At 39.8% G+C, this 27,854-nt stretch overlaps 1 protein-coding gene across 6 annotated transcripts; it reads left to right on the plus strand.

Moving 5' to 3' along the window:
• ppm1ba (protein phosphatase, Mg2+/Mn2+ dependent, 1Ba) lies at positions 1–27,854 on the plus strand. 6 transcript variants are annotated; one of them, XM_057848377.1, is made up of 7 exons: positions 1–355; positions 12,548–13,464; positions 15,586–15,703; positions 18,539–18,653; positions 19,116–19,173; positions 22,574–22,590; positions 23,116–27,852. In XM_057848377.1, coding segments are annotated over exons 2-7 (1,197 nt in total). In that variant the 5' UTR covers positions 1–355; positions 12,548–12,576; the 3' UTR covers positions 23,117–27,852. The 6 variants fall into 6 exon arrangements, with proteins under 6 accessions (XP_057704360.1, XP_057704359.1, XP_057704358.1 ...); XM_057848376.1 differs by having other exon boundaries at positions 22,574–27,852; XM_057848375.1 differs by lacking the exon at positions 22,574–22,590.

Consider the following 27,854-nt stretch of genomic DNA (forward strand, 5'->3'; position numbering starts at 1 on the left):
TTCTGGACGTTAAAAAGAACGTCATCTGCTTCATACATTTAACTTAGCTTTAGCCAACATTAGCTTACCGGTTACGTCGTATGGCCAAACGAGCATGTTCCTTGTCAACCGGTAGTTCTCCTGTATCTGGCACTGCTGTCAAATATGACTTCGAAAGCCCTACCCCGACGCGGACACGTACCGAGAAAGGAACTGACTGGCTAGCTTTCGTTACGTGCTAGGTGGCTAGCGGCCGCTGGACGAAAGAGGCTAATGTTTAAAGAGCGCTAAGCCTATCACAACAAGCCCAGCTCCTTAAACACAACCTGCCCCTGTGCCACCCAAACAAGGACGAGAATCAGCATCTCCTTAAACTGTAAGTACTTAAAGGGGGTTAAACTCCCTCGCACAAACGTGTCATGTTATTGTAGTGTGCACTGTACAATTTGACAATTATGAAGTTCGCCTCGTCTAATTTGTCTTAATTGGTGTCCATTTCAGCCGAGGGTTAATCATCATTACAGTGGCACCTTTCCAAGTTCTAGCAATAGTCATAACGCCTTCTTGAACGGTTAGATTACGGTTTATTTTGTGGAATAATTGTGTTGTATGATTGAGTTTGTAATGCGTGCTGGGTCCAGAATTTATGCTAAAAATAACATTGAAAAAAGGCCTTTAACGTTTTTGCATTTCATTTCGTCTGAGCTGTAACCTCACGTCATTGGTGACAAAGGCAATATTTTGTAGGGTTAGATTTCTGATTCTATGCCCTGATAGTTTGGGCTTCATAGTAGTCTAATAATGATAGTCACAACACGTAACATGTTCCCTACCCTACTTGGAAGTGATGGGAATTGAAATAGCTAATTATTCTTTGTGTAGTGAAAATAGACATCTAAATTTTATATACCTCAGATCTTTTTAAGTGACCCCTCTAAATATAAATGATTTTAATCAAATCAGGGTTCTCAACCTGTTTAGAGGAAGACCTAAGAATCTAAGAATCGGAAATTTCGCACGCCTCTACTCACCATCCAAAATATTTTAACGCTTGCACTTGTAATTTTTGTTTATCTGGACAGTTTATATTTTTGGATTTTTTTATTTAAAACAAATTTATAGACTGATGTATTAATGCAATTTGAATCCAGCAACAGGTAAAAAAAAAGCAGTTCACAGGAAAATATATACCCCCCGCCCCAAAAATAGTGACAGGCGTGTTCACTTTTTTCCCCCCAGCATATTAAACTAATTATTGAACATGATTTTGACAAGCTGTGGCATGTGAGTGTGCAACAAGCATGCAATAAATACCATACTTACTGTGAGTGATGCACTTAATCCGCAGGTACCAAGCGCTTATGCTAGGTCTGCAACGAACAATTATTTTCATAATTGATTAATCACACTGTTAATAAAAGATTACCTTAATTTCTGGACTATAAGGCGCACCTGACTAAAGCCGCCACCAGCCAATTTTGACATGTAAACGGCATTTATTTTAAAGGAATCTGACCTTTTAGCCAGATTGCCGGAATCACGTCAGCCGAACCGTCGACCCGCACTGGCGCAGGTCCGACGACCCAAGCAGGCGAGAGCCTTACAACCCGGCCAAAAGGCCAAACTCCGCGCGTTCACCTTAGTCTTAACCCCTTGTACTGACTCCATTTTGAAAGCTAGAAGAAGGCTTCAAAACACAAGTTGACCATTTATTCAGGTCAACAGCGATCAAACAGCAAATAGGTCCCCGACAGAGAGGCAATTCTGGATCCACGTTTGGCAAAACAACGAGCACTTCGGAATGTCCCCGAGAAGCGACAGTTGTTAGCTAAACGTTCAGTCATTTTGAAGTCTGCAGTATGGTGGGCCGGATGAAGGGTGTGCCTGGGTGTTGTTTGGGATAATTCTTCTGTTGCAGATTTGGGCGGTCAAGTTTCGTTGGTCACCGTTCGTTGCTGCTCATGGTGACTGAGGCTACTGAGGTGCGAGGTTCGGCGTGCCTCACCATCTGAGAGGCGCCGATCTATCAAACTTGGAGTTGTTTTTTGTTATCAGGTGTTGTGGTAGTACAGGACGTCCCGCCATTTGTTTTGGACTGTCCTGAAGAGCTCATTGCGGGATTTGGTGTTGCAGACATAGGCTGTAGATGTTTTGCCTATCACCTGGTAGTCGGCGTCAATCTTGCTCAGTCAGCTGCATGACGCACGCGTTGGGCTTCCGTGGTCAAAGGCATCATGTATCTCTTATGCCCTATGTCAAATATATTCTGCTTGTTTTCCTTAAACTATGGTATAAATGCTTTTTATTTTTTATTATATATTTGGTGTGTGAGATTAAAACAAACAAACAAACAAACAGTAAATACGAGAAAATATACTATTATATTCAGGGGTGCACATAAGTGGTCCGCATGCGTACTGGACGTAGACAAATGCGCTGGCCCTCAACGGTTTCCATACGCTTTTGCGTACCGATGGCTGACTACTGTATTTGCGGCAGACACGAGAAAATAACTTCTCAAAATGTCGAAGAGGCAGGCCACACTGAGTAATTACTTCCGTGTTCCCCCACCCCCGTCAAAAGACAGACAGACGACAGAGACGTCACCGGAGCTACCGAAAAAAAGGACTTTTGCTGAAAAGTGGCTACTGGAGAAGCCATCATGGCTAGAAGCAAATGATGCTCACACGGAAATGCGGTACAAAATGTGCCGCGAGAATCCCAATGTCGCCGATAAGAGCAGCGCATTTTATGTAGGGTCAAAGAATTTCAGCCATCCAAACTTTGAAAAGCACGAAAAAAACAGAGAGCATGTGGCAATTAGGCAAACTATCGATGTCAAACAGGACCCAACTCGCCCTATGGACAAGTGGCAGAATAAAGGTAATGAACAGCGACATGCACTGACAAACGTGTTTTTGCTCACATTTTACAAAGCTAAACATGCACGTTCAATGAAGTCTTATGAGGAGGACATCCCACTTTTAAAAAGGCTTGGAGTTAATGTGGGAGCCGCATAATGCCCTTTATTTTGAATTGGTGCTTTTTATTTCTTTACATTTCACTTCAAAGTAATGGCAATTTTGTTGTGCCAGTTGATGTTAATCAAGCATTAATTATTAATATAATTAATTAAAGTTAATTGGCTCTAAGTAAAGCTTGTCATAAATTTATCGCATCAGGCGGGTTGGCTCTCAAGCTCAATGAGGACCAAGTCACATCTCCAGGTCCTCCTCTGAGAACCTGGGCAAAAAAAATATGTACACCCCTGATTATATTATATGAATACTAGGGATGTCCCAATGGCATATTTTTGAACCAGAGTCAGTCCGAGTAACCTGATTTTGAGAATATGCCGATACGGACTCCCGATCTGATACCGAAAAAAAACCCAAAAAAAACAAGTTTGTTTCGCTTTGATGCTCACGCTGCCGAAAACAGCCTCTCACTTACACAATGAATGATTTGCCACAGCACGCTTCAGACTGTGTACCAAGCTTAACCCTGATTAACACATTTGTGCCTTTGATCGTAGATCTACCAAGGCGTCTCTGGCCAGATCAAAGCTACAAACTTGTCAGTCATCGTAAACTTTAATTACTAAACGCCAGTTGCACTGGTGACCAAGAAAAACAGGCTGGTCGCAATGCTTTTCAGGGGGGAGCGTGAGAGGCTGTACGAGCATGAAGCAGAAAAACATATATTTCAATTGAAACCCCATCCATTTCAGCCGATTGCAATACTCAGCAAAAATGGCGCAATCAGCCCGATTTCCAAACGTGATCGGATCGGGACATCTCTAATGAATTCAATGTGGTCATAGTGAAGCAACCAAAGTCTTCACAAACAGAGCTGTTCAAGTATGGTGAAAAATCTTCCAGTTTTAATTAGGGTTGTTCCGATCAATTTTTTTTTTTGCTCCCGATCCGATCCTGATCGTTTTAGTTTGAGTATCTGCCGATCCCGATATTTCCCAATCGGATTGCTTTTTTTGCTCCCAGTTCAATTCCAATCATTCCCGATAATTTTTCCCGACCATACACATTTTGGCAATGCATTAAGAAAAAAATGAATATAACTCGGACGAATATATACATTCAACATACAGTCCATAAGTACTGTATTTGTTTATTATGACAATAAATCCTCAAGATGGCATTTACATTATTAACATTCTTTCTGTGAGAGGGATCCATGGATAGAAAGACTTGTGACTTTGTATATTGTGACTAAAAATTGCCATCTAGTGTATTTGTTGAGCTTTCAGTAAATGATACGGTGGCCATCCCAAATGCATGATGGGAAGTGGAGCCATGACAGTGCGTCGTGCTACCAATTTATATATCTTCTCTGCGTTGGGAATTAACTTAAGGTGTTAAGACAAAGATCAATTGCCACCTTGCTTCCCATGATATTTCTAACCGTGGGGAGAGGGATTGCAAGGCTTTAGCCAATTAAAAAAAGGCTCCAAAGGCTGCCAAAATTCCCTCTACTCATTTTGCGCTGCCTTTTATCTCTCTATATAGGTAAAACGGCGTCATTACAGATTGAGCGCGACAATGAGTGAGAAGGTTGTGCAGCGCATACGTTAATTGCCTCAAATATTTTAATGTAACACATTTTTTAATAAATTAATTGCCGCCGTTACCGGGATAAATTTGATAACCCTACCTTAAGCCTAAACTAAAGACTCTGGATGCGTGTAACATATTATGTCTGTAACGTTAAATACAGTTAGAAAACGATTAAAAAAAAAAAAAAAAAAAAAAAAAAAAATATATATATATATATATATATATATATATTAAAAAAAGGCATGGCCGATATTTTTTTACCGATTCCGATACTTTGAAAATGACGCGATCGGACCCGATCGATTGGGATGCCGATCGATCGGGACATCTCTAGTTTTAATATCTTAATATATATCGCAACCCCCCCCCCCGCCCCCCCCCAAAAAAAATCCCAATGTCAGTTTTTCTCCAATGTCGTGCAGCCCTAATAGAAAAGCTGCACCAGACTATAAGCCGCAGCTGTCCTCACTGTATTATGAGATATTTACACAAATAGACATTAATCGAGAACATAATTATGACATGACACTGTCATGAGCATTAATGAAAATTTATGACAGTCTTTTAGTGCCATCCAGCAAATTATCTCACTTTTGAATGCATGTAAAAGTGACAAAATTTGAGGATAACACTTAATGAGATCTGATCATTATTATTATTTATCATGTATTATATATTTCGTTGTTGTAAAGCACTTTCAGGACCTTTCGGCTTTTTTTTTTAAGGGCTATGTAAATAAATTTGATTGATTGCTTTCCTTTGACAGTCTTAAAGTGTTACATATTAACCCAAATAAATTAATAAATAAGCCACACTGGACTATAAACTGTAGAATTCAAAATGAGGGGGAAAAAGGAGCAGCTTATACCGTATTGGCCCGAATATAAGACGGCCCTGATTATAAGACGACCCCCTCTTTTTCAAGACTCAAGTTTGAAAAAAGACTTTTTGAACACCAAATTAATTTTTATACAGAAAATAATTACAGTACATCTGAAACAAATGATTATAACAATGTATTTGACAGAAAAAGCATGTTATTTTGCCTCAAATCTTAATATCTGAACATTTAAATATGTAAACTAAAGTGCATTCACATTTGTAAATGAATGGCTTCTGGTTTTTGAAATGTAAATAAACCAATCTATTGTCATAAAACAGCAAAATTGCAACAACTGCATTAACCATCAAAGTGAAGTCTAACTGTAGACTTGAAACAAATCTGAATAAGGAAAAACATTGCAATAAAATAATGCAAACTGGTTCAAATAAAAAGAGTCGCTGAGATCTGTCATGACAGAACATCGCTTCAATGATATCTGGCGCCATCTAGCGTCGTGAATGGGTATAATTGTCTAGACCGCCAATATAAGACGACCCCCACTTTTATTTCAATGCAAAAAACACCGTGTTATATTCGGGCCACTACGGTATAATAATTAAGGGATTATAATTAAGGAATAATTAAGGAAAAACATTGCAATAAAATAATGCAAACTGGTTAAACTTGAGAGTAGCTGAGATCTGTCATGACAGAACATGGCTTCAATGATATCTGGCGCCATCTAGCGTCGTGAATGGGTATAATGTCTAGACCCCGAATATAAGACGACCCCCACTTTTTCAGTCTTATTTCAATGTAAAAAACACTGTCTTACATTCGGGCCAATACTGTAGTCCGAAAATTACAGTCATTGGGTAAATGTCACTTTTTTTCGATTACCTTCACAATTTACCTTGAATTTTTTTTTAGACATGTTGTAAGTACCAATGAAAACGATTAACTGATCTGTTTTTTGCACTGATTTATAACTGTTTTTATCAGGTATATTTTTCTCTGCACTTTAGTGCTGACATTACGTTATGCTGCTGTTGAATCTTTGTTGTACTTATGTCCATGTCCAATACTGTGTCAATTAAGGGTGTAACGGTACATGTATTTGTATTGAACCGTTTCGGTACGTGGTGCTCGGTTCGGATCGGTGGCGTACCGAACGAGTTTCAGACGTAATGTAACCCTTACTTTTCAAGGCTGTGAGTCGATTGGGTTACAGTTTCTTTTTGTAGATTATATTTACTCCGTCTTCTCGACTATAATGAGGACCAACACGGTAGGACAGTATAACCCAGAAACGTCAACGGCGCGACAACGTGGCCGCCGCGAGAACGCAGTGAAACGCTGGCGATAAAGTCAATCAGCCAATGCACACCAGTCGCAGTGCGGCCGCGTGTATTAAACGCGTCCCAGAAGCGGCTCTACACGACGCGCTCGAAAAGAACGGCAGAGTTTATTATTTGACGCGAGTTTCGTTGTGCTTTTGTAACAACGACAATAAATATTCAGAATCTGATGACCGTTTCCATCAAAAATATTTTATTCCAGCTTCCTGACTTAACTCTATTCTACAACTGTACTGTTTTAATTACATTAAACTTGTAAAAGATTTTTTTAAAGGTTCTGAGTATAAAACATACAATGAATTTCTCAGTCCACAAATAAGAAAAAAAACTCGTTCATTCAAATAAAAAAAGTGCTGCTGATTGACATTTTTAATGTTGTGGGCAATGCGCTGATATAAATTGTGTCAATGACTCACTTATTTTTATTTATTAAAAATGAACTAAACAACAAAATTGAAAAAGGTAGAGGCAGAGTGTAATAAATCAGTTTTCTTTATCAAACAGTTGTTCATAAATACAATCCAAATCCATTTTCAAAGCACACTCTCTTGTATGACAATGTACTGTTTGAAAGGAGCTTGTGTTGAAAGGAGACTCTAAGCTGTTAAAAGAAAATGAGACAACTTTACTATCTAACAATAACTCGAGAGCTAATATGCTTTTCCAAATTACAATACAAACGGACACTTAAGACACGGATTAGCATAATCGCATCCTGCCCACTTTCTATCATCTGCTGGACACCCATCTTGCTTCATTTGGCATTCCCAACGGCGCTGTGCTGACCATGACTGACGGTGCCTATCCAAAGTGCTGCCCTTCCAGGAAATTGACCGCTTCTGATGCAATTTATGATGAGTCATCAACCAAAGAGGATTTACGATGTTCCTGGCGAGTCCTCCTTGCATGTAAAAGCATGAAAGATGTACATTGATTTGATTATTTGTTAGGGGCCCAACCATAGGTAAAGTCCAATTTACAAGACGTGTAAACATAATGTACTTAATGGTAACAAGCATGAGAGAGACCTGAGCATGTGGATCAGGCGCATCTGTTCATCTGTGTTTGACAGGCTGTTTTCAGCCTGTGTGCATCTCATCCCGCAGCTAACTGTTAAATTGACTTGCCTTGTTAAAAGAGCCCTGCTAGTGTTTCTACCAACCCTTCTTAATCTCTGTGACCTTACTTTCAAACAAATCTTGGGCTGTCATATCACCCCACAATTAAGCCTGTCGCAATATGCAATAATTCCGTTTATCGTGCGATAAATAAAAATGAAGGCGGTATTTTTTCCGCTGTGATTTATCGTCTCGCGTGCACGTGCGTGCGCGCGTGCGGCAGACGTGTGCTGTTAAAAGTTCGGATTCCTCGTTACCAACTGCGCAAAATGCATGTTCGTTCCAGGTCCGACAAAAACTAGCGCCGGAGCCAATCGTTCCCATTATATCCTATTGTTCAACGTATACATACGTTCAACTTTGACATATTGCGCAGATGCGACCACCGGAAATAAATCACTTTATTGCCGCAATAATCCCTTTCGGTTGCCACTCCAACCTATCTATGGATTTGATATTACTGTGATTTTCGGACTATAAGCTGCAATTTTTTCCCCTCAATTATAGTCCAGTGCAGCTTATTTGTTGATTTTTTTTGGGGGGGGGGGGGGGTTAATTGTTAACGCTTGACAGCGCCGTCATAACACTGCCATAAGACACACACTGTCATAATTATAACATGCCACTATTATGGGCATTAATGAATGCTTATGACAGATGTCATTAAGTGTCATCGGCAAATTATGTCACTAACTCCATTTATGTCCAGCTCGGATCTTTTACATTCATTCAAAAATGAGATAATTTGCCGGATGGCATAAAATGACATCGGTCAGAAGCATTTATTAATGCTCATGTCAGTGTCATGTCATAAATATGATGGTCTTATGACCGTCTTACGGCGCAACTGTCAAATAAAGTTTTACCAAATACCATACTGCAGTGCTTCTCAATTATTTTCTGTGAGGCCCCCCCCCCCCCCAGGAAGACGTAAACGTTTCGCGACCCCCCAACTCTCTGCCGCCACTGTCAGTAGTATCATTTGTCTATAAAATTATTAATAAGTACACTTCTGCATAACATTGTGCCCCTTTTAATATTTATAAAAGTAATATTGATCAACTTATGATAAAGTATGACATTATTAACATAGTTTTGTTGCTAACAGAAAAAGACTTAAAGCGCATCACTTTCCCTGTATCAAAAAAAAAAAAAGTCACATCCAAACTTTAAAAATACACTCGATACATTTTTTTATACAAAAAAATGAAATGTAATCAAATCAATAAATAATGATAAATTCAAATTGTATAGCAAGTTAACTCATGACAACAATATGTCAAACCATTTAACTGAAAAAACTAAATTTAATAGAACAAAAACAACATTGTCATTGGACAGAGGGACAGTTTTTATTTTTGCTATTTTGCACTGAGCAACTTATTATGCCACCTAATATGATGGTAACAGCGCTCGCTGGTTTACCGATGTAACACTGATAAAGCTTGACGATTGTTGGCAGTATTCGGCATTTCTTCGCTGAAAAAAAATCTAGCGGCTTATCAATGTGATAGGGGTCTAATCTTTTTAATTAATTAATGCTATTTCCTCGTCTCCTACTGTATTAAAAGTCAAAGGCAAATGCTACATATGCTTTGTCATTTCTCCAGCGCTCTTTGCTGTGTGCACTTGCTTGGTTTAAAAATACTGTTCACACTCTGAAAATAAGAGCGCCACTGCCACCCAAAAAGTATGTTCCTGGAGGTCACATGCGCCACCCCTGGCATCGCTCTACGCCCCCCTTGGGGGGCCCGCCCCACTACTTGGGAAGTACTGCCAAACTGTAACTAGCAATAAATGAAACAACTGGATGAGTAACTGAAGAAATATTTAGCACAGAACATGAATCTGTAGCGCTGCAATACATGCGAGGCGGCGTGTTGGATGACAACAGTGTAGACAGCAGGTGGCAGCAGAGGTTGACTGTCTCCCCCAAGGGAGCATTGATGACCAAACGAAGCTTCTTGAAGCTATGACGCTTTGCAGCCAATTGTTTCAAAGCTTCATGGTGGTTCATTTGGTCTTGGGACAGTCTTATGATACCGCTGTCAAATAAAGTGTTACCGGTTAATATCTTTTGGTGTAAATATCCCATAATGCAGTGAGGACAGCTGCGGCTTATACTCCGGTGCAGCTTATCTATGAACAAATGTTATTTTCATGTCGAAAATTTGGTGCGTGGCGGCTTATACTCAGGTGCGCCTTATATTCCCAAAATTACGGTAAATTATCAGCCGTGATCAAATAGAAAAGGTGTGACTGACAACTGTGACGTGACTTATTTTCAACAGTTGATGGTTTCACAATAAGTGTACAGTAGGCCAGATCAGTGTCTTCCTCCGATAAATCACATGATGTTCATTTAGCTAATGCAGGTGAATTATAAATGGACCAATAGAAAATAGAACACTCAACAAAGTTGTGTTGACATTCTGTAGTGCCAAGGAAGCCTTAAACTGATGCCTCTCAGTTTAAGCATAAACAAAAGTGACTGGTTTGTTTTTACATACTGTGAGTGATTATTACTGTAGCTAGGTCGAGGTAGTTACTAAGCACTATTAGTCTTTTTAACTTTAACAGCAATGAAAAAAAGACGTGGAGTCAGCCAGCACACGTTTTGCAGCATTTATACTGTGCGCGGCTTGCCACCGCTATTAGCCAGTTTCAAGCATCTACTGAATACGAACAACTCTACATTGTAACGGAAAAGAAATGCGATCCTCCACATTCGCCAATAGTAGCTTGTCTGCCAGACGTCCACAATTCTACATGGTTTAAAACTTTTAGCAGATATGTGGTGCATCAACATGCACCCTAACAAGGTTCCCTGGGCCTTTGGAAGCGAAACAGCCCCACAGCATCACTGACCCACCCCCATACTTCACAGTGGGCATGAGGTGCTTTTCAGCATGCACATCTTTCGTGGCACGCCAGACCCACTTAGAGTGTTTGTTGCCAAAAAGCTCAATCTTGGTCTCATCTGACCAAAGCACACGGTCCCAGGCTTCAACTGGGGCTGTTTCGCTTCCAAAGGCCCTGGGAACCTTGTTAGGGTGCATGGCATTATGAATGCTTTGAAATACCAGGACATTTTAAATCAAAATCTGTTGCCCTCTGAAGATGGGTCGTCACTGGGTCCTTCAGCAAGACAATGACCCTAAACATATGGCCAAATCTACACAGAAATGGTTCACCAGACACAAAATCAAGCTCCCCCCATGGCCATCTCAGTCCCCAGACCTTGTTTTGTTGGCAAAAGGGGGTTGTACAAAGTATTAACACCAGGGTTGCTAATAATTGTGACACACATTATTTGATGTCAAATAATTATTTCTTTATGTGGGATTTTTTCCCCACTGAATAAATGCACTTGTATTGAAGGTTGAATTTTTCTCTTTTTTTTCCCCATTAAGGTCCCATATTATTTGAATGGGAAAAAAAAATTAGAAGCTAAAAAACACATCTTAACCAGGGGTGCCATTATGGAGGGCACTGTAAAAAAAAAGTTGTAAAACAAAGGCTTGCTAAGATTGCCCTTTCAAAAAAGCAGTAAATGTGAATACAAGATAAATTCCCGAGTGTTTCTGCAAATTATGCAGAATTGCTCTTTCATTTAAAACTAAAATACCTGAGCTTAGCCTCAAACGATATTAAAAAAAAAAAAAAAAAAAAAATCATAAATGAGGATCTAAGTACAACAAAAAAACTGGCTAACTTGCAAAGCAAAAGTCCGCTAGCTTAAATGCAAATTTTTTTTTACAATGCTTTTAACAAATCGTTCAAACACATATTCCCACAAAAAATGGCTAAATATACCTATAAACTTAATTACGAATGCATTAAAAAAACACATTGGCTCAGACAAAAATGTTGACCTTATGTGGGTATAAACAGGGAGCAGCTGGATTCAGCCATGTTAAATGCAGGGCTGTCGCTATCCATTATTTTAGTAGTCGATTAATCTATCAACTAGTTAGTTCGAATAATCGAGCAATCGGATTAGGAAGACTTAATGCGTTGCAGGGATACATTGGGAGATGTAAAAAAAAAAAAAAAAAAAATCGTATCAAAATATATAAAGGAGGTTTTAAGTACAACAAGAGAACAATTGGCGAGCTCGAAAGGAATAGTCCGCTAGCTTAAATGATATAAAATGCTTTTTATAAAAGGTTTTTTTTGCGATGAGTTTGTCGTTCAAACACATATTTCCACAAAAATGGCTCTAAATATACCTATAAACTAAATCACAAATGCATAAAAAAACATTATAGCTCCCCCAAAAAATTTAGCTTATGTTAGCCTTAACAGGGAGCAGCTGGATTCAGCCAGGTTAAATGAGTTATGTCATATTTACTCTTGCCACTAGAGGGCAGTGTATCCACTCAAATCAACAAAACTAAATGTAAACACTTTCAAAACAAACCATTACAACACAGCTCTAATTAAACGAATACTCGAAGCAGCAAAATTTGATTAGAAGACTTTTTTCTAATCGAATTACTTGAGTTAATCAATTAATCGTTGCAGCACAAAATTAACGTGGAAATACTGGAATATCGTATTGAAACGATCAGAGATTCAATGGAATCAAATAGTGGCAGGCTTTGTACTATTGGCAAATATTGCATTGTTCCAAAAAGTTTCAGATTTCATAATTATTTTCCACTTTCCTCCATCTCGTGTGTCTTCTTTCAGGCAGCTGTGGGTCTCTACAGAACAGCACCATGGGTGCCTTCCTGGACAAGCCCAAAACAGAGAAGCACAACGCCCACGGAGAAGGGAATGGTATTCGCTATGGGCTAAGCTCCATGCAGGGATGGCGAGTGGAAATGGAAGATGCTCACACAGCTGCACTGGGACTGCCTGCTCCCGGTCTTATGAACTGGTCGTTTTTTGCGGTCTACGATGGCCATGCGGGCTCCAAAGTTGCCAATTACTGCTCCAAGCACCTTCTGGAACACATAATCAGTGCCAGTTTTGGGGCCGGAGGGCAGCAGAGCTCACTGGCTGGTTCAGAGAGCGCTACTGATGCCCCTACAGCAGAGGATTCCCCCACAGTGGAAGCTGTAAAAGCAGGCATCCGGACAGGCTTCCTGAGGATTGACGAGCACATGCGCAGCTTCTCCGACCTACGGAATGGCATGGACCGAAGTGGCTCCACAGCCGTGGGTGTCCTCTTGTCACCTGACCATTTCTTTTTCATGAACTGCGGCGACTCTCGAGCCGTTTTGTACCGAAACTCTCAAGTGTGCTTCTCGACGCATGACCACAAGCCTTGCAACCCACGCGAGAGGGAACGTATCCAGAACGCCGGCGGGTCCGTCATGATCCAACGGGTGAATGGGTCATTAGCCGTCTCCCGGGCCTTGGGGGACTACGACTACAAGTGCGTAGTTGGCAGGGGCCCCACAGAGCAGCTGGTGAGTCCGGAGCCCGAGGTTTATGCAATGGTTCGGACCCCCGAGCAGGATCAGTTTGTGATCCTCGCATGTGATGGAATCTGGGATGTCATGTCTAACGAGGAGCTGTGCGAATTTGTCAAATCGAGGCTTGAGGTATCTGATGACCTGGAGAGAGTTTGCAATGAAGTGGTGGACACCTGCCTTCACAAAGTGAGTACGTTATTATTTTGGTTGCTTTGTAAATAGGTGTGGGTACTTTGTGGGAGTGCTCTCTGCTGCCATACTCTATTGAGGTCAATTCTGTGGTCAGTTGGTGTAACTGCAACTAAGCTAGCATAGCTGACAACCTGCCACCCATGTCGACTACAACTGGCCTATCATGTCAATACTTAGAAAATATACGGTAACATCTAGGGAAAGATGTCTGTTTGGAATATGAATTATTTGTGTATAATATATAGAAATTTATGATTAACCGTGTGTCCAATGAAGTGGCTATCATGCATACACCAGTATATTTTTGAACACGTTACATAATTGTGTCACTGTTTTCATGACCGTTTTAGTTATAAGTTGGTATGAAACTGTTATATTTATAAGCAGTTGAAAATATACATTTTTGTGCAAATTAGCTGTAGTTTGCATTACTGCTGTAATTTTCGGACCACAAGCGCACTTTTTTCCCCTCATTTTGAACTCTGTGGCTTATAGTCCAGTGTGGCTTATTTGTTGATTTATTTGGGTTAATAGGTAACACTTTATTTGACAGCGGCGTGACAACCGTAATAATTATGACATGACACTATCATGGGCATTAATGAGTGCTTATGACGGTTGTCATTTAGTGTCATCTGGCAAATTATGTCACTAACTCCATTTATGTACAGCTCGGATCTTTTCCGTCCATTCAAAAGTGAAACAATTTGTCAGATGACACAAAATGACATCAGTCATAAGCATTCATTAATGCTCATGGCAGTGTAATGTCATAGTTATGATGGTCTTATGGCGCCACTGTCAAATCAAGTGTTACGAAATACCATAAATAGCAATTAATGAAACAACTAGAACAGTAACTGAAGAAATAATTGGCACAGAAAATGAATTTCGATTGTAATTTACATCTGTAGCGCTGCAATGCATGCTAGGAGGCATGTTGGTCGACAACAGTATTGGCAGCAGAGGTTGACTGTCTCCTCCAAGGGAGCAGTGATGGCCAAATTAAGCTTCTTGAAGCAATGAAGCTTTGCAGCCAATTAGTTTAAAACTTCATGAGGTTCATTTGGTCTTACGACAGTCTTATGATGCCGCTGTTAAATAAAGTGTTACCAGTTAATATCTTTTGGTGTAAATATCCCATGATACAGGGAGGACAGCTGGGCGTAGTCCCGTGCAGCTTATAACAAATGCTGTTTTTGTGTCACATTTGGTTGGTAGCAGCTTATAGTCAGGTGTGCCTTATAGTCATAAAAAATTACGGTATATGCATTTTATCTTAGCTGTAGTTTGCATTACTATATGGATTTGATCTTATTTTTAAAATTTTGAAAGTAGTAAAGAATAAGGCAATTTACAAAAATTCCATCCAGTTTCAGTGATGATGACTAGGGACAACAGTGATGATGAGTGTTGTCAGTGTTTCTTTGGTTTTCTTATTCGGGGCTATTCATTGTGTTGAAATTGCCCAAAATTGTTGAAATGTTTATATAGTCACAATAGAACACAATTCGTTTTTTTTTAATTGAAAATTTACATTGTTTTTATTTTGAGTGTGCGGGTACATGGAGTCCACTGGATTGGACATGTCTAACTTCATGAAAAAAATCCTATTTGAAAAATAAGAAACTGAACATTATTTTCATGTCCTAAGAAGGATATAAACACATCAGAGGGTTAAATTGAGTTTTTGGCCAATCAAGAACAGGGATACCTAGGTCCTTAAGCCAGGTAATTTTAGTTTTGGCACTGTGTGTAGGTTCTAAGTTCTGTTGGAAAATAAACCAAATGGAAGTGAATGGAACGGAAATTGAAATGAATAAAGTGTCAGTCTGTGTGTAATGCATGCATACAATACACAAGTTTCACTTTTTGAATGGGAATACATAAATCAAATTTTTCATGATATTCTAATGTTTTGACTAGGACAAGCATTGTGTTAAATATTAAATTGTAGCTGTAGTAAATCCCCTGCCTTTTATGTGAACATTTTGGATCACTACATATGGTGGTACTTAAGAGACAAGTCTTCTTTTGAGGTGGTTCTTGCGATAAAATGTTTGAGAACTACTGCATGAGATCATCAGGTTCTGCTTTCCCTTCTTTATTGTCTAGGGGAGCCGGGATAACATGAGTGTTGTGTTAGTGTGTTTGCCCAACACCCCCAAAGTGTCTGAGGAAGCTGTGAGGAGAGATGCAGAGCTGAACCAATACTTGGAGTCTCGCGTGGAAGGTGAGAATGAATAGTTTTGTTGTATTTTAAAACATTTCTATTTTCTTAAAGGGAACCTCGGACTTAGACTTGTAGGCTCTAATAAGCCACAATTGTTCTCTTTTACTTAAATTTGTTATTAGAAACAAAAAGTCTTGCCATTGATTGAAAAATCTATAATATCAAGTGCATGTTTTGACCTACGGAGGGTGCCATGTTTTATGGACGCTCGGGGTGATGACGTAGCTTGTCACTGTCACTAAACGAACACTACAGGTTCTGCAATTCCTTCTACGCGGCGAGACGTCTAACACATTCGCACATTGGTTAAAAGCGGCCAGAATTTACGATTTTTGTTTTTATTTTATTACCTTTTCATTGCCTCAAAATACTTACTGCATGGGTTTCCCTCTAGTACTTTGAAGCATAGTGTTTTCTTGTGGTAGCTTTAAAGTAGATTGCTGATCTGTTGACCACATTAGTCATGTAGCGTATTTAAACCACCGTTATTTGATATTACTACGTTTACCCTAATTTGCAGACTATAAGCCGCTACTTTCCCCCGCTCGTTTCGAATCCTGGGGCTTATAGTCCAATGGGGATTATATGTTGATTTATTTAGGTTAATAGGTAACACTTTATTTGACGCCGGCGTCATAAGACTGCCGATAGACCGTCATTATTATGGCATGACACTATCATTAGCATTGATGACTGCTTATGACGGATGTCATTAAGTATCATCTGACAAAATATGTCTCTAATTGTAGTCCAGCTTGGATATTTTACATCCATTCAAAAGTGAGATAATTTGCCGTATGACACAAAATGACATCTGTCATAAGCAGTCATTAATGCTCATGGCAGTGTCATGTCATAAGTATAATAGTCTTATGACAGTTTTATGGCGCCACTGTCAAATAAACTGTTACCAAATACCATAGCTAGCAATTAATGAAACAACTGGAACAGTAACTGAAGACATAATTGGTACAGAACATGAGTTTTGATCGTTATATACAGTGAGGAGAACAAGTATTTGATACACTGCCGATTTTGCTGGTTTGCAAGCCATGTAGAGGTCTGTAATTTGTACCATAAGTTCTCTTTAACTGTGAGGGACTGAATCTAATACAAAAATCCAGAAAATCACATTGTATAATTTTTAAATAATAAATTTGTATTTTTAACTGCATGAAATAAGTATTTAATACATTACCAACTAGTAAATATTTCGGCTCTTAGTTCTTTTTTAAGAACCCCTCCTGTTCTCCACTCATTACCGGAAGTAACTGCACCTGTTTGAACTTGTTACCTGTATAAAAGACACCTGTTCACATGCTCAACCAAACAAACTCCAACCTCTCCACAATGGCCAAGACCAAAGAGCTGTGTAAGGACATCAGGGATAAAATAATAGACCTGCACAAGGCTGGGATGGGCTACAGGAAAATAAGCAAGCAGCTTGGTGAGAAGGTAACAACTGTTGGAGCGATTATTAGAAAATGGAAGAAGTTCAAGTTGACTGTCAATCTGCCTCGTTCTGGGGCTCCATGCAAGATCTCACCTCGTGGGGCATCACTGATCATGAGGAAGGTGAGGGATCAGCCCAGAACTACACGGCAGGGCCTGGTCAATGACCTCAAGAGAGCTGGAACCACAGTCCCGAAGAAAACCATCGGAAACACATTACGCCGTCATGGATTAAAATCCTGCCACTGACCATCTGGATGATGCAGAGGAGCAATGGGAGAAGGTCATGTGGTCGGATGAGACCATAATTGAACTTTTTGGTCTAAACTCGGGTCGTTGTGTTTGGAGGAAAAAGAAGGTTGAGTACAACCCCAAGAACACCATCCCAACCGTGAAACATGGAGGTGGAAACATCATTTTTGGGGCTGCTTCTCTGCCAAGGGTACAGGACGACTGCACCGTATTGAGGGGAGGATGGATGGGGCTATCTATCGCCAGATCTTGGCTGAAAACCTCCTTCCTTCAGTGAGAGCCCTGAAGATGGGTCGTGGCTGGGTCTTCCAGCATGACAACGACCCAAAGCACACAGCTAAGGCAACTAAAGAGTGGCTCCGTAAGAAGCATCTTAAGGTCCTGGAGTGGCCTAGCCAGTCACCAGATCTGAACCCCAAACTACGGCCCCCTGAACAATACCAGAGAGCATTTTGAATTGTATTTTTATTTTTTTGGCTCAATAGTGTTGTTTATTTCCTGGCCTTTTTCTGTGAAGAACTCAGAGAGGGTTATTTGGTTATTATCTATTTAATTCATAGTGTTACTATTATTCATTATTATAATATTATACTATATTATCATTTTTATTTTATTTACTTTTGTTACGTGAAGAATACAGAAAGAGTTATTTGATTGTGGCTTTCTGAAAAACAATCATTTTTTCCATTTAGGCACTCCTGCAATCGTCACACTTTTTCTGTTACAACAGAGAAGGGAAAAGTTATGTGGCCCTCACAGGAAAAAGTTTGGGAACCCTTGCTTTAACACATATTGCCAAAGGCAGAACAATGACCTGTATGCCAATATATACCAATATTTTTTATTTCTATTAGAAAAACGTTTCAGTAAAATGTTACACATTCTTGTGCATTTGCCACTTATTGCCACAGTTAACATTGAGGCTTTGGGCCTCTTTTGACCTCGTTGTGAGTTTGTAAGGTTGTGACTTCTGATTAAACAAACTCGATGCCAATCAAAATGTTTGTTCTTCTTTTTCCCCAAATTAGAATCGATAAGAGAATCGAATCGATAGCAATATCGATAATGGAATCGTAAAAATCGTATCAATTCCCATCCCTACATGTAACACACCCTCCACTGTTTTATCAGCGATGCTGTCCCGGCCGGCCGACGAGGGCTTTCCAGATCTGGTGACGGTGATGAGGAACCTGGCCACTGACAGCGGCATGCCAGCTCTACCACCAGGGGGAGGCCTTGCCAGCAAGTAAGAGCCCCCTCCCCCCTCCGCCACCGTAAGGTGTTTTATCTCTGGGCAAACTTCAAACACGCCACTACATAATGGGGACATTTTATGGAAAATAAACCTAAATTGCTTTTTGACAAATAGTCCGATCTCTGGAGGGCCTGCCTACAGATGAAGTATAAATCTGCACGACAAAATACTATTGGTTAGTTGCCTTTCTTCTTGCTGATGTCAGCAAATAGCATGTTTAGGCCCGCCCCAAAAATCCTTGCCGCTGAAGGGGTGAGAGAATTTCATGCTGTAGCTCGGCAGTGTAGCACTAAATTGTTTTCAGCCTGTGCGTGTGTTTTCAGCACTTATCTTCAAACATTTATTTACGATAGTCATGTATTTAGAAACCACCAAAATGATGACACAGTCCGATAAAAATGTGACCCTTCTCAACTCAAAACTCTTGGCTTAATTTCTTTGTTGTTCTTCCAGACAAAGCGTTATTGAAGCAGTCTACAACAGCCTAAGTCCATACAGAGAGGAAGAAGGGGTCAGTATCCACCGCGCTATACAAGACTTTGTAAATGCTACATTTGACAAGTCTAAGTGATGGTGTCCCATGTGGGTGCCGACATTGGGCCGTTGGACGGTTTGACTTTGAAGTTTGGTGTTATGTTAGTGTGTGTGTGTGTATGTCCATAAAAAGCATGTTTTTAAGTTTGGGTTTTTTTTTTTTTTTTTGGGCCTCAAGCATTTTACTTAGATCCCCCACTGTTGTAATATACAGGGAGTCCTCAAGGTCAGTTTCTACGCTCGCAACGAATTCAGGATTGTTACGTTGCCGTAACGTAACACAAATTTCTGAGCGAGTCAGATTTTGCTGCTAAACTAAAAAATTGCGTCAAAATTAGGTCTGTCAAACGATTGAATTTTTTAATCGAGTTAATTACAGCTTTAAAATTATTCGTTCATTCATTTTCCATGCTGCTTTTCCTCACGAGGGTCGCGGAGGTGCTGGAGCCTATCCCAGCTAACTTCGGGCAGTAGGCAGGGGACACCCTGAACTGGTTGATTAATCGTAATTAATCACAATGCAAACCATCTATAAAATATGCCATATTTTTCTGTAAATTATTGTTGGAATGAAAAGATAAGACACAAGACGGATATATACATTAGAAATACGGTACATAAGTACTGTATTTGTTTAGTATAACAATAAATCAACAAAATTGCATTAACATTAACATTATCTTAAAGCGATCCATGGATAGAAAGACTTGTAGTTCTTAAAAGATAAATGTTAGTACAAGTTATAGAAATTTTATATTAAAACCCCTCTAATGTTTTCGTTTTATTAAAATTTGTTAGATTTTGAATCAAAAAAATAAACTAGTAGCTCGCCATTGTTGATGTCAATAATTAAACCATGCTCACTCATGGTACCTACCCATAAAATCATTTGGACCCAAACTCCAGCAGAGGGCGCCAAACACCAAAAACAAGTAACAAGCGGACATTACACTGTCTGTCATTTTAGTCTGTTTGAGTGGGGCATGTGCGTGAATTGCGTCAAATATTTTAACGTGATTAATTTAAAAAATTAATTACCGCCCGTTAGCGCGATAATTTTGACAGCCCTAGTCAAAATACATTGCAACCTGAAGCATATATGCAACCCCATTCGTTCCAATACTGTCCTTATTTTTCGGTTACATGAACCGGAAGTTGTTTGACTTTGACTGTCAGCGACGTAAGGTCTTTGTGAAAACATAAGTGCATTTGGCCAAGAGCAAGGCGTTTTTGCGCCACCGATTAACTTTTGTCTGAACACAGCATATCTTTACTGATGTCTCGCCTTTGTTTTTTTTTTTATATTAAGCTTTGTTTCCATAGTAATTGCTATTCAGAATCTAGAAGACCCAGCTTTCTTCTTTGAGGTCATGATGTGAAAAAAGTAGAGCATAAAGGCAGATAAGCACAATGCGCTATAGTGCTGGGAACTTCATGCCAGACGAGGCACGCGTGTTGTAGTCAAACCGTCATAGGTATAGGACATTGTAACCCGAGGACTCCCTGTAATTCTTTTTCACTGCACCTAAGGTACCTCTTCACTACTTTAGGTGTGTAGCACATTGCCATTTTGGAGTTCGTTTCAAGCTCTGTGTTTACACAGAAGGTGTCACTTTTTGGACCTCAACCACAGTCTAAATATTCAGCGCCCCCATTCACAACTCACCTTTTGCAATGTAAAAGTTGTTCTAAATGTAATGGTCCACACCTTTACCCCCTCTGAGAAAGTTTGTGTTTGACGCTACATGATCACAAACACACAAATATGGAAAAACAATTGTTTTTTTCATGGTTAAATACAGTTTACATTAAACCCATTGTTTCATATGGATAGATGGTGTTGATTTCATGGTAAAACTACAGAATAAAAAGATTAGTACTTCTTAAAAGATAAATGTTAGTATAAGTTACAATAATTTGATGTTCAAACCCCTCTTAATGTTTTTGTATGTATAAAAATTGAACAATTAGTTTAACTAGTTGGTTGCCATTGTTGTTGACGACGCAATGCACTCTGGGTTATGACATCACTGGGCAGTGCTGCCGTACTTCCACAGTGTTGCTGGTTAGCTACATAAACATGTCGTTGGTTCTGCCCTTCCAATTTGAACCTGAGCGGAAAAGCAATGAGCAGTAATCCACTGTCAATATTTCACAAAACAAGCTGCAAAAGCAACTAAATGAAGGTCTCCAGCGGGATTCGAACCCGCCTTTCCTGCGCATAGATCACAAGACTATACTTCTGCGTGACGTTAGAGTAATGACTTCCCTTTTAAAGCAATTGCAACCCACATGGGTTGTCTGTCCATACAGCAAAACCTGAAAGGGAAACGCATCTGAAAAAAAAAAGTGTGGCTGGCTTGACCACGGAACGAGAAAACAAGGCTCACTTTAGACAGCAAGTAGACAACAATAGCATAGGGATTGCGTAAATAGGTTTATTGAACACACACACACACAAAAAAAACGCAATCGTGAGAAGGGAGACACAAAAAGATCAGGATAAAAAAAAAAAAAAACGAGGGAAAACTGGTGAGAGGCAGACAAACAAAAAAAAAGGAAGGCAATGATGCAACTAGCAACGAAGGGATATACAAACTGTCAAATGGCAGCAGGTCAATATCTCGGCAAGCCGCCTAGGATCGGTTTAAAGACACTGCTGATGAGCTTGAATTGGATGCAGGTATGACGTTGGGAACTCATCCCACAGATCTGTAACAAAAACAATCTGACCAGCAGCAGGATGTGACAAAGTCATGCCAGTCGTCATACTAGCTTCGCTTGCTAGCTAGCACAGCTATTCTCCCAGTCTAACCCGACTGCGTCATCAGCCCCAGCATGCATTGCGCCCGCAAAACATGGCACCCTCCATAGGTCAAAACATGAACTAACTATTATAGATTTTTAAATCAATGGCAATAATAAATGTTTCTAATAACACATTTTAGTCAAAGTTCAATTGTGGCTATTAGAGCCTACAAGTCTTTAAGTCCGAGGATCCCTTTAAAAGGCCACAACATTAAATACTTCTACTCCATTTCTTACTTTACTCTATTATCTGGGATTGTTATCAGTCAATTCTAATTTAATACCTTTGTAAATGTACATTTTTAGACTATTCCTCTAGCCATATTTTAAAATGAGACCTCTAAAATGCCTGTGTTTTAATTCAATGGACTTGTGAAAACTACCTCTATTGACACCTCTCAGAGGTTAGTAAATGAAAACCACATAGGTAATGCTTACTAGGCTCAGAAGTGCATAGCAGAATTTTGCCATATGAATATAGGGAAAAAAATCACGATTGGAACTTTTAATTGTTTAGTATATTTAAAGCCATAGTGTGTCTAATTGTGTTCACCCTCTGATTAATGCAGCCCTCCTGTTTCATTTGGTAAGTGATCGCATATGTAAGTGCCCCACCCACCTTGCTTCCTCTTTTCCCTTTCTCTCTCAACTCCACGCATACGACCTCATACAGTCTTACAGGCATGTCGACCGGCCACCTCCTCTTTCGACTCCCCTCTTCCCATCCGTGTTCACTCAACACTAGCATGCGGAGGCGCGTCTTGTGCGCCACTGCCTACAATGGAGTGCCCCCCTTTCGCCAAAACCTGTGCGCTCAAACATGCATGCATGGCCCCCGTCACGGCGGGCTGTTCTTGAACTGCACGCACGTACCCAACAACAGCAGTTTCTGTCACTTCCCGTCAACAAGACCAACGTCCTTAAACCTCCTCTGCAGGCTGAAGAGAATTAGAAATGTGTTGAGCCTTTGATTTTTATTCTGTGTTCAGGTTACTCACTGGAAAGTCTCTACATTATACCAAAAAAAAAAAATCTCTTTTCCTCTTTCTAGCTCTAATTTGACTTCTGTTTTTCACCTCCTTCTCCTCTTTTGACATCTGTCCTCTCCCAGAGTGGCGCCGACTTGGAGTGTCACTGGTAGAAGGTCCTGATCTTCTTGATGGACTTAAAAACGACAAAAGAGGTCCAGGATCAAAACTTACGTTTTTGTGCCACTGGTTTCTGTACCCTTTCCTCCACTGAGATTTCACAAGATAACGGTTTGAAAATGGGAACGTAAGAGGCATCAAGAAAGCACACTACTTTGTGCTAGCTAGCCGAAACTCTTAAGCGCCAAAGCACTACCCCTTACTTCTTGAGGACTACAGTATTTGAGAAGTGAGGACCTCACAACACGTCGGTCAACCATTTCTACAGCTGCTGGACTCTCCTAACCGAACTGATGGTCTTCACTCACTTGAAACACTAAACATTATTTGCCTAAAAATCCCATATCGAACTATTAAATCCCTTTTTTAAAAAAAAAAAAAATCCACCATGTTAAAGACAACCACATGATGGGACAAAAAAATCTCCCCTTCAGCCCCAAAAGACATCAGGCATGTGTGTTTGATTCGGGCGAATCCTTTTTGCACGCGCTTTATCATCTCGCTACACCTCCCAGATATTAATAGGACCCCACACTCTTTGTCATTTGTGGGATAATTGTCGTCAATAACGATTCTATTTGAGTTTTCATTCTCTAACAAGGTTTGTGGCCTAACCTGTGCGTATGTGATTTGTCTTTGTGCATACGTGCTACTCTAATTGTTTTGTTGAACACAAATGCACAAGGTCGTGCACAGTATTCCAAGTTAACGTTCCAAAGAGGGTGTGCGTGACCAAAAGGAGATGAGATTCTCCTTTTGACACACACTTGTGATTTTGATTTGTAAAATCAAAGAAATAAATGACTGGCAAAAAGTCAGTTTACTTGCAAAATGTTGGTCTTGTTATGAGAGTCCTTCCAGTTAAGGTGCCATTACAGGTTGAAAATGTGTTAGTTTTATGAGAACTGGTCTTTTAAAGCAACACTTTGTAACTTTTAAGTTTTGATCGATTTTAGCGACTCTGGTGGACAAAAGCGGTAGTGTTTTGCCTTAAGGAAGACTACGTTTCCCATGAGGACCAGCGCACACCAGAGCTAGGGGTGTGCCATCTTGGGCATTGGATTCCATTATGATTCAGGGCGCTACGATTTGATTAATGAACGATGATCACGGTATTGACGATATCGATTATCGATGCATCATACATTACTAATGAATAAAGTAGCCAAACAAATTTATGTCCATTATTTATTTAAAATATCCTAATGATTCAATAGGAACGATGGAAACATGCCCATATAACAAAAAGCTGCCCTTAAACTGTTGGTTTTTTTATGTTTTTGTTTTTACAAGAAAGTGCAAAAAAATTAACCATTTTAAAGGCAGTACCATATTGGCCCGAATATAAGACGGCCCTGATTATAAGACGACCCCCTCTTTTTAAAGACTCAAGTTTGAAAAAAGACTTTTTGAACACCAAATTAATTTTTATCCAGAAAATAATTACAGGACATCTGAAACTAATAATTATAACAATATATTTAAGAGAAAAATCATGTTATTTTGCCTCATTCAAATCGTAATATCTAAACATTTAAATATGTAAACTAAAGTGCAATCACATTCGTAAATGAATGGCTTCTGGTTTTTGAAATGTAAATAAACCAATCTATTGTAATAAAACAACAAAATTGCAATAACTGCATTAACTATCAAAGTAAAGTCTGACTGTAACTGTAGTCTTGAAACAAATCTGAATTAGGAAAAACATTGCAATAAAATCATGCAAACTGGTTAAACTTGGGAGTAGCTGAGATCTGTCATGACAGAACATCACTTTAATGATATCTGGCGTCATCTAGCGTAGTGAATGGGTATAATGTCTAGACCGCGAATATAAGATGACCCCCACTTTTTCAGTCTTAATTTCAATGCAAAAAACACAGTCTTATATTCGGGCCAATACGGTACTTATTTCTCAACATGCTTATACAATAAGAAGGTGCAAAAACCTTAGCTGTTTCAAAGGGAGTACTTATTTCTCTAAAAAAATACAATAAAATTTACACTGGTGGAATGAATTCCACATTTTATGGAAACAAACAAAGTGTCTTTAGAAATAGGAATTCTTTTAACCAATATACTTTGTTTTCACATATTTCTGTACAATTTCACATGTTTGTAGTGTTACCGCTGTACTTAATCTTTGTTTTAATCTGGAATAATTTATGTACACCAGCAAACAATGCACAAATGGACATGGAAATACACAACAGCGAATTCGCTAATTAGCTTAGCGCTCGGCGCTAACTGTTAACATCTCAAAAACAACAACAATGAAGGCTAAATTGTACAAGAGGGTTCGTGTACTCACCATTTATAGACACACACACACACAGGACTTGGCAAAACACTAGGGGCTTTTTCCAATTAACACGAATTGAACCTACTGTTGGACAACTATATAAGTGTAACACCATAACCATAACCATAACAACTTAAAGCCAAGGAGCAATGAACTACAGTATCTCTTTCCAACTACTCACTCTCCCCCTATTAGTAGGAGTAACGTTCTTACAGAAACCCACTGCCCTCTGGCGGCCGGTGGCATTTTCTTCACATCCAATGTTTTGCGTGCGTCCGTTAAAGGTGTCTAGACGGCATGCGTTTCTTGAATTTCTTTCCGCGACGAGCGGCTGTCATACAGTTATTGGGGAAAATCATCGTTTTTGAACGTTTAGGAATTGTAATCGAATTGTCACATGTCGAATCGCGATGCATCTAATAATCTTTTTTTTCTTTTTTTGGGAACACCCTGACTGAGCAGTGTCATAAAATCATCAATGAATCAAAAGTCAATCTTCCAGTCACCTGCAGATGGCTTAAACAACATTTCTGTTTGTGTGGAGAATGAAGAGTAATGACGTAATGAATACAGTTGTGGCTAAACAATAGCATTTGACGGTTAGCAACCGTTTGGCTTAGTGTGGCTAACCCCACCAGCCCACCCGAACCCGTCAGCGCAGACAAGTTCGTTTGAGGGGGATCACATCAGTGAGTGAAAGCCGGGCCAATGTTTATTATGTATATCCTGGTAGCACCCCCCTCAACCCCCCAAGTAGGGTTGGGCATCATTTGAATTTGAACGGCTCAGATTCCACATTTCGATTCCGGTTCCAAACAGTTCTCGATTCTGATTCTTTTAATAGGCAGGGTAAAAAAAATGGCATAGTTTACATTAATTTCTTAACTAACGGAGAAAAAATACACATATTCTTTTGCCTATGTTTTAGAGTGTCTTATGCCTCAGGTATTTTTACATGTTACTGAGCTCCCACTAATGGGCTAACCTAGTGCAGAATATCAAAATAAACAAAAAACAACTTTTTTTTTTTTTTTTTTTTAAACCTGTCCTGTTCAGCTGTTTGACACAGAGAATGGAAGTCTAAGTGCCCGGATTCTGAACAGTTTTAATGTTTCACATTGAGAGTCTGACATACTCCCATTGTGATCATTCAAAGTACCTTTTTATTATGACAAAGCAGCGAACAGGAAGGGATTATGGGGGGACAGAAGAAAAGAAATACAAGAGAAGAAAGAAAAGAAACACATACACAAACAACAACAAGAAATACATTGAACATCTAAACTAGTTACTAATATGCTGGTGCTATTGTCAGCGAGATGTATTTCCGGTTTACACCATGTGGGGGCCTATTGGCCAGTGAAAGAGGAGAATGGGGGTGGGGGTGTCTATAAGACTATAAGCTAAGTGATTGAAAGGGGTAGAGTGTACACAAATCAGTTCTGTGATCTAGAACCCAGTAATCGTGTGAATCTCTTATGAGTGTAAGCCCGTTGGCGACCAACCCTACGCCGCCGCATCGCCAATCCCGGCACCGGAACCCCCAACCCGAGCATGCCCTACCACATCCAGCAGCACGCAAGCCCCACCGGGCACGCGACAGCCACGCAGAAAACGCAAAAAACAACTTGTAAAACACAGTCCAGATTAGAAGCGGGTATAGTTTAAAATCAGAAACAGTTTTTGTTGAGGAAAAAGATCATATCTGCCTTCTCAGGCAGTAAGCGTGAGCGTTCTGGAGAGAGAGTGTCTCCTGCATGGTTGAAATCAAGTTGCAATGAACAACATCATGTGGCTTCTTCTAAGTGGTGTTCGGCAGCGATTTCTTTCTGATCGGCAGTCAGGGCATCGAAACATTTAATGGAAATTTAAAAATTCGAACCGTTCCGTGAAAATCGGAGTATTAGTCCCAGATTCCATCGATGCTTGATGCCCAACTCAACTCATCAGACAAAAATTTGTCTCGTCTTGCATTCGCGTGAAAGCATTCCATGGGATGCAGTTTGGGACATAATTCAGGATTACCCTTCACACACACTGCTGAAATGTTTTCTGCGCACTCATACATGCGAAATGCTCGCACGTATACAGGTGAGACACTCGCTTGCATACATGTGAAACATTTTTTGCACACGCACACACATTGTGAAATCCGCGCACGCACAAATAGAAGTGGGAACCTCTTGATACCTCACGATATGTTACGATTTGTGATACAAAGCTCACGATAACGATCCGACGATGTGGCGATACAACGATTGTCGATACATTGGTCAGGAAATCATTCTTGGATATTCTACAAACAACTAACAGAAAAACAAGCTTCTAGTATGAATTGGAATTAGTTTATCACTAGTAGACGTCCAATCCATTTGAACTGGGAGGGTGGCAGCGAAT

The sequence above is a fragment of the Corythoichthys intestinalis genome, chromosome 10, assembly GCF_030265065.1.
Source record: "Corythoichthys intestinalis isolate RoL2023-P3 chromosome 10, ASM3026506v1, whole genome shotgun sequence".
Classification (NCBI taxonomy): domain Eukaryota; kingdom Metazoa; phylum Chordata; class Actinopteri; order Syngnathiformes; family Syngnathidae; genus Corythoichthys; species Corythoichthys intestinalis.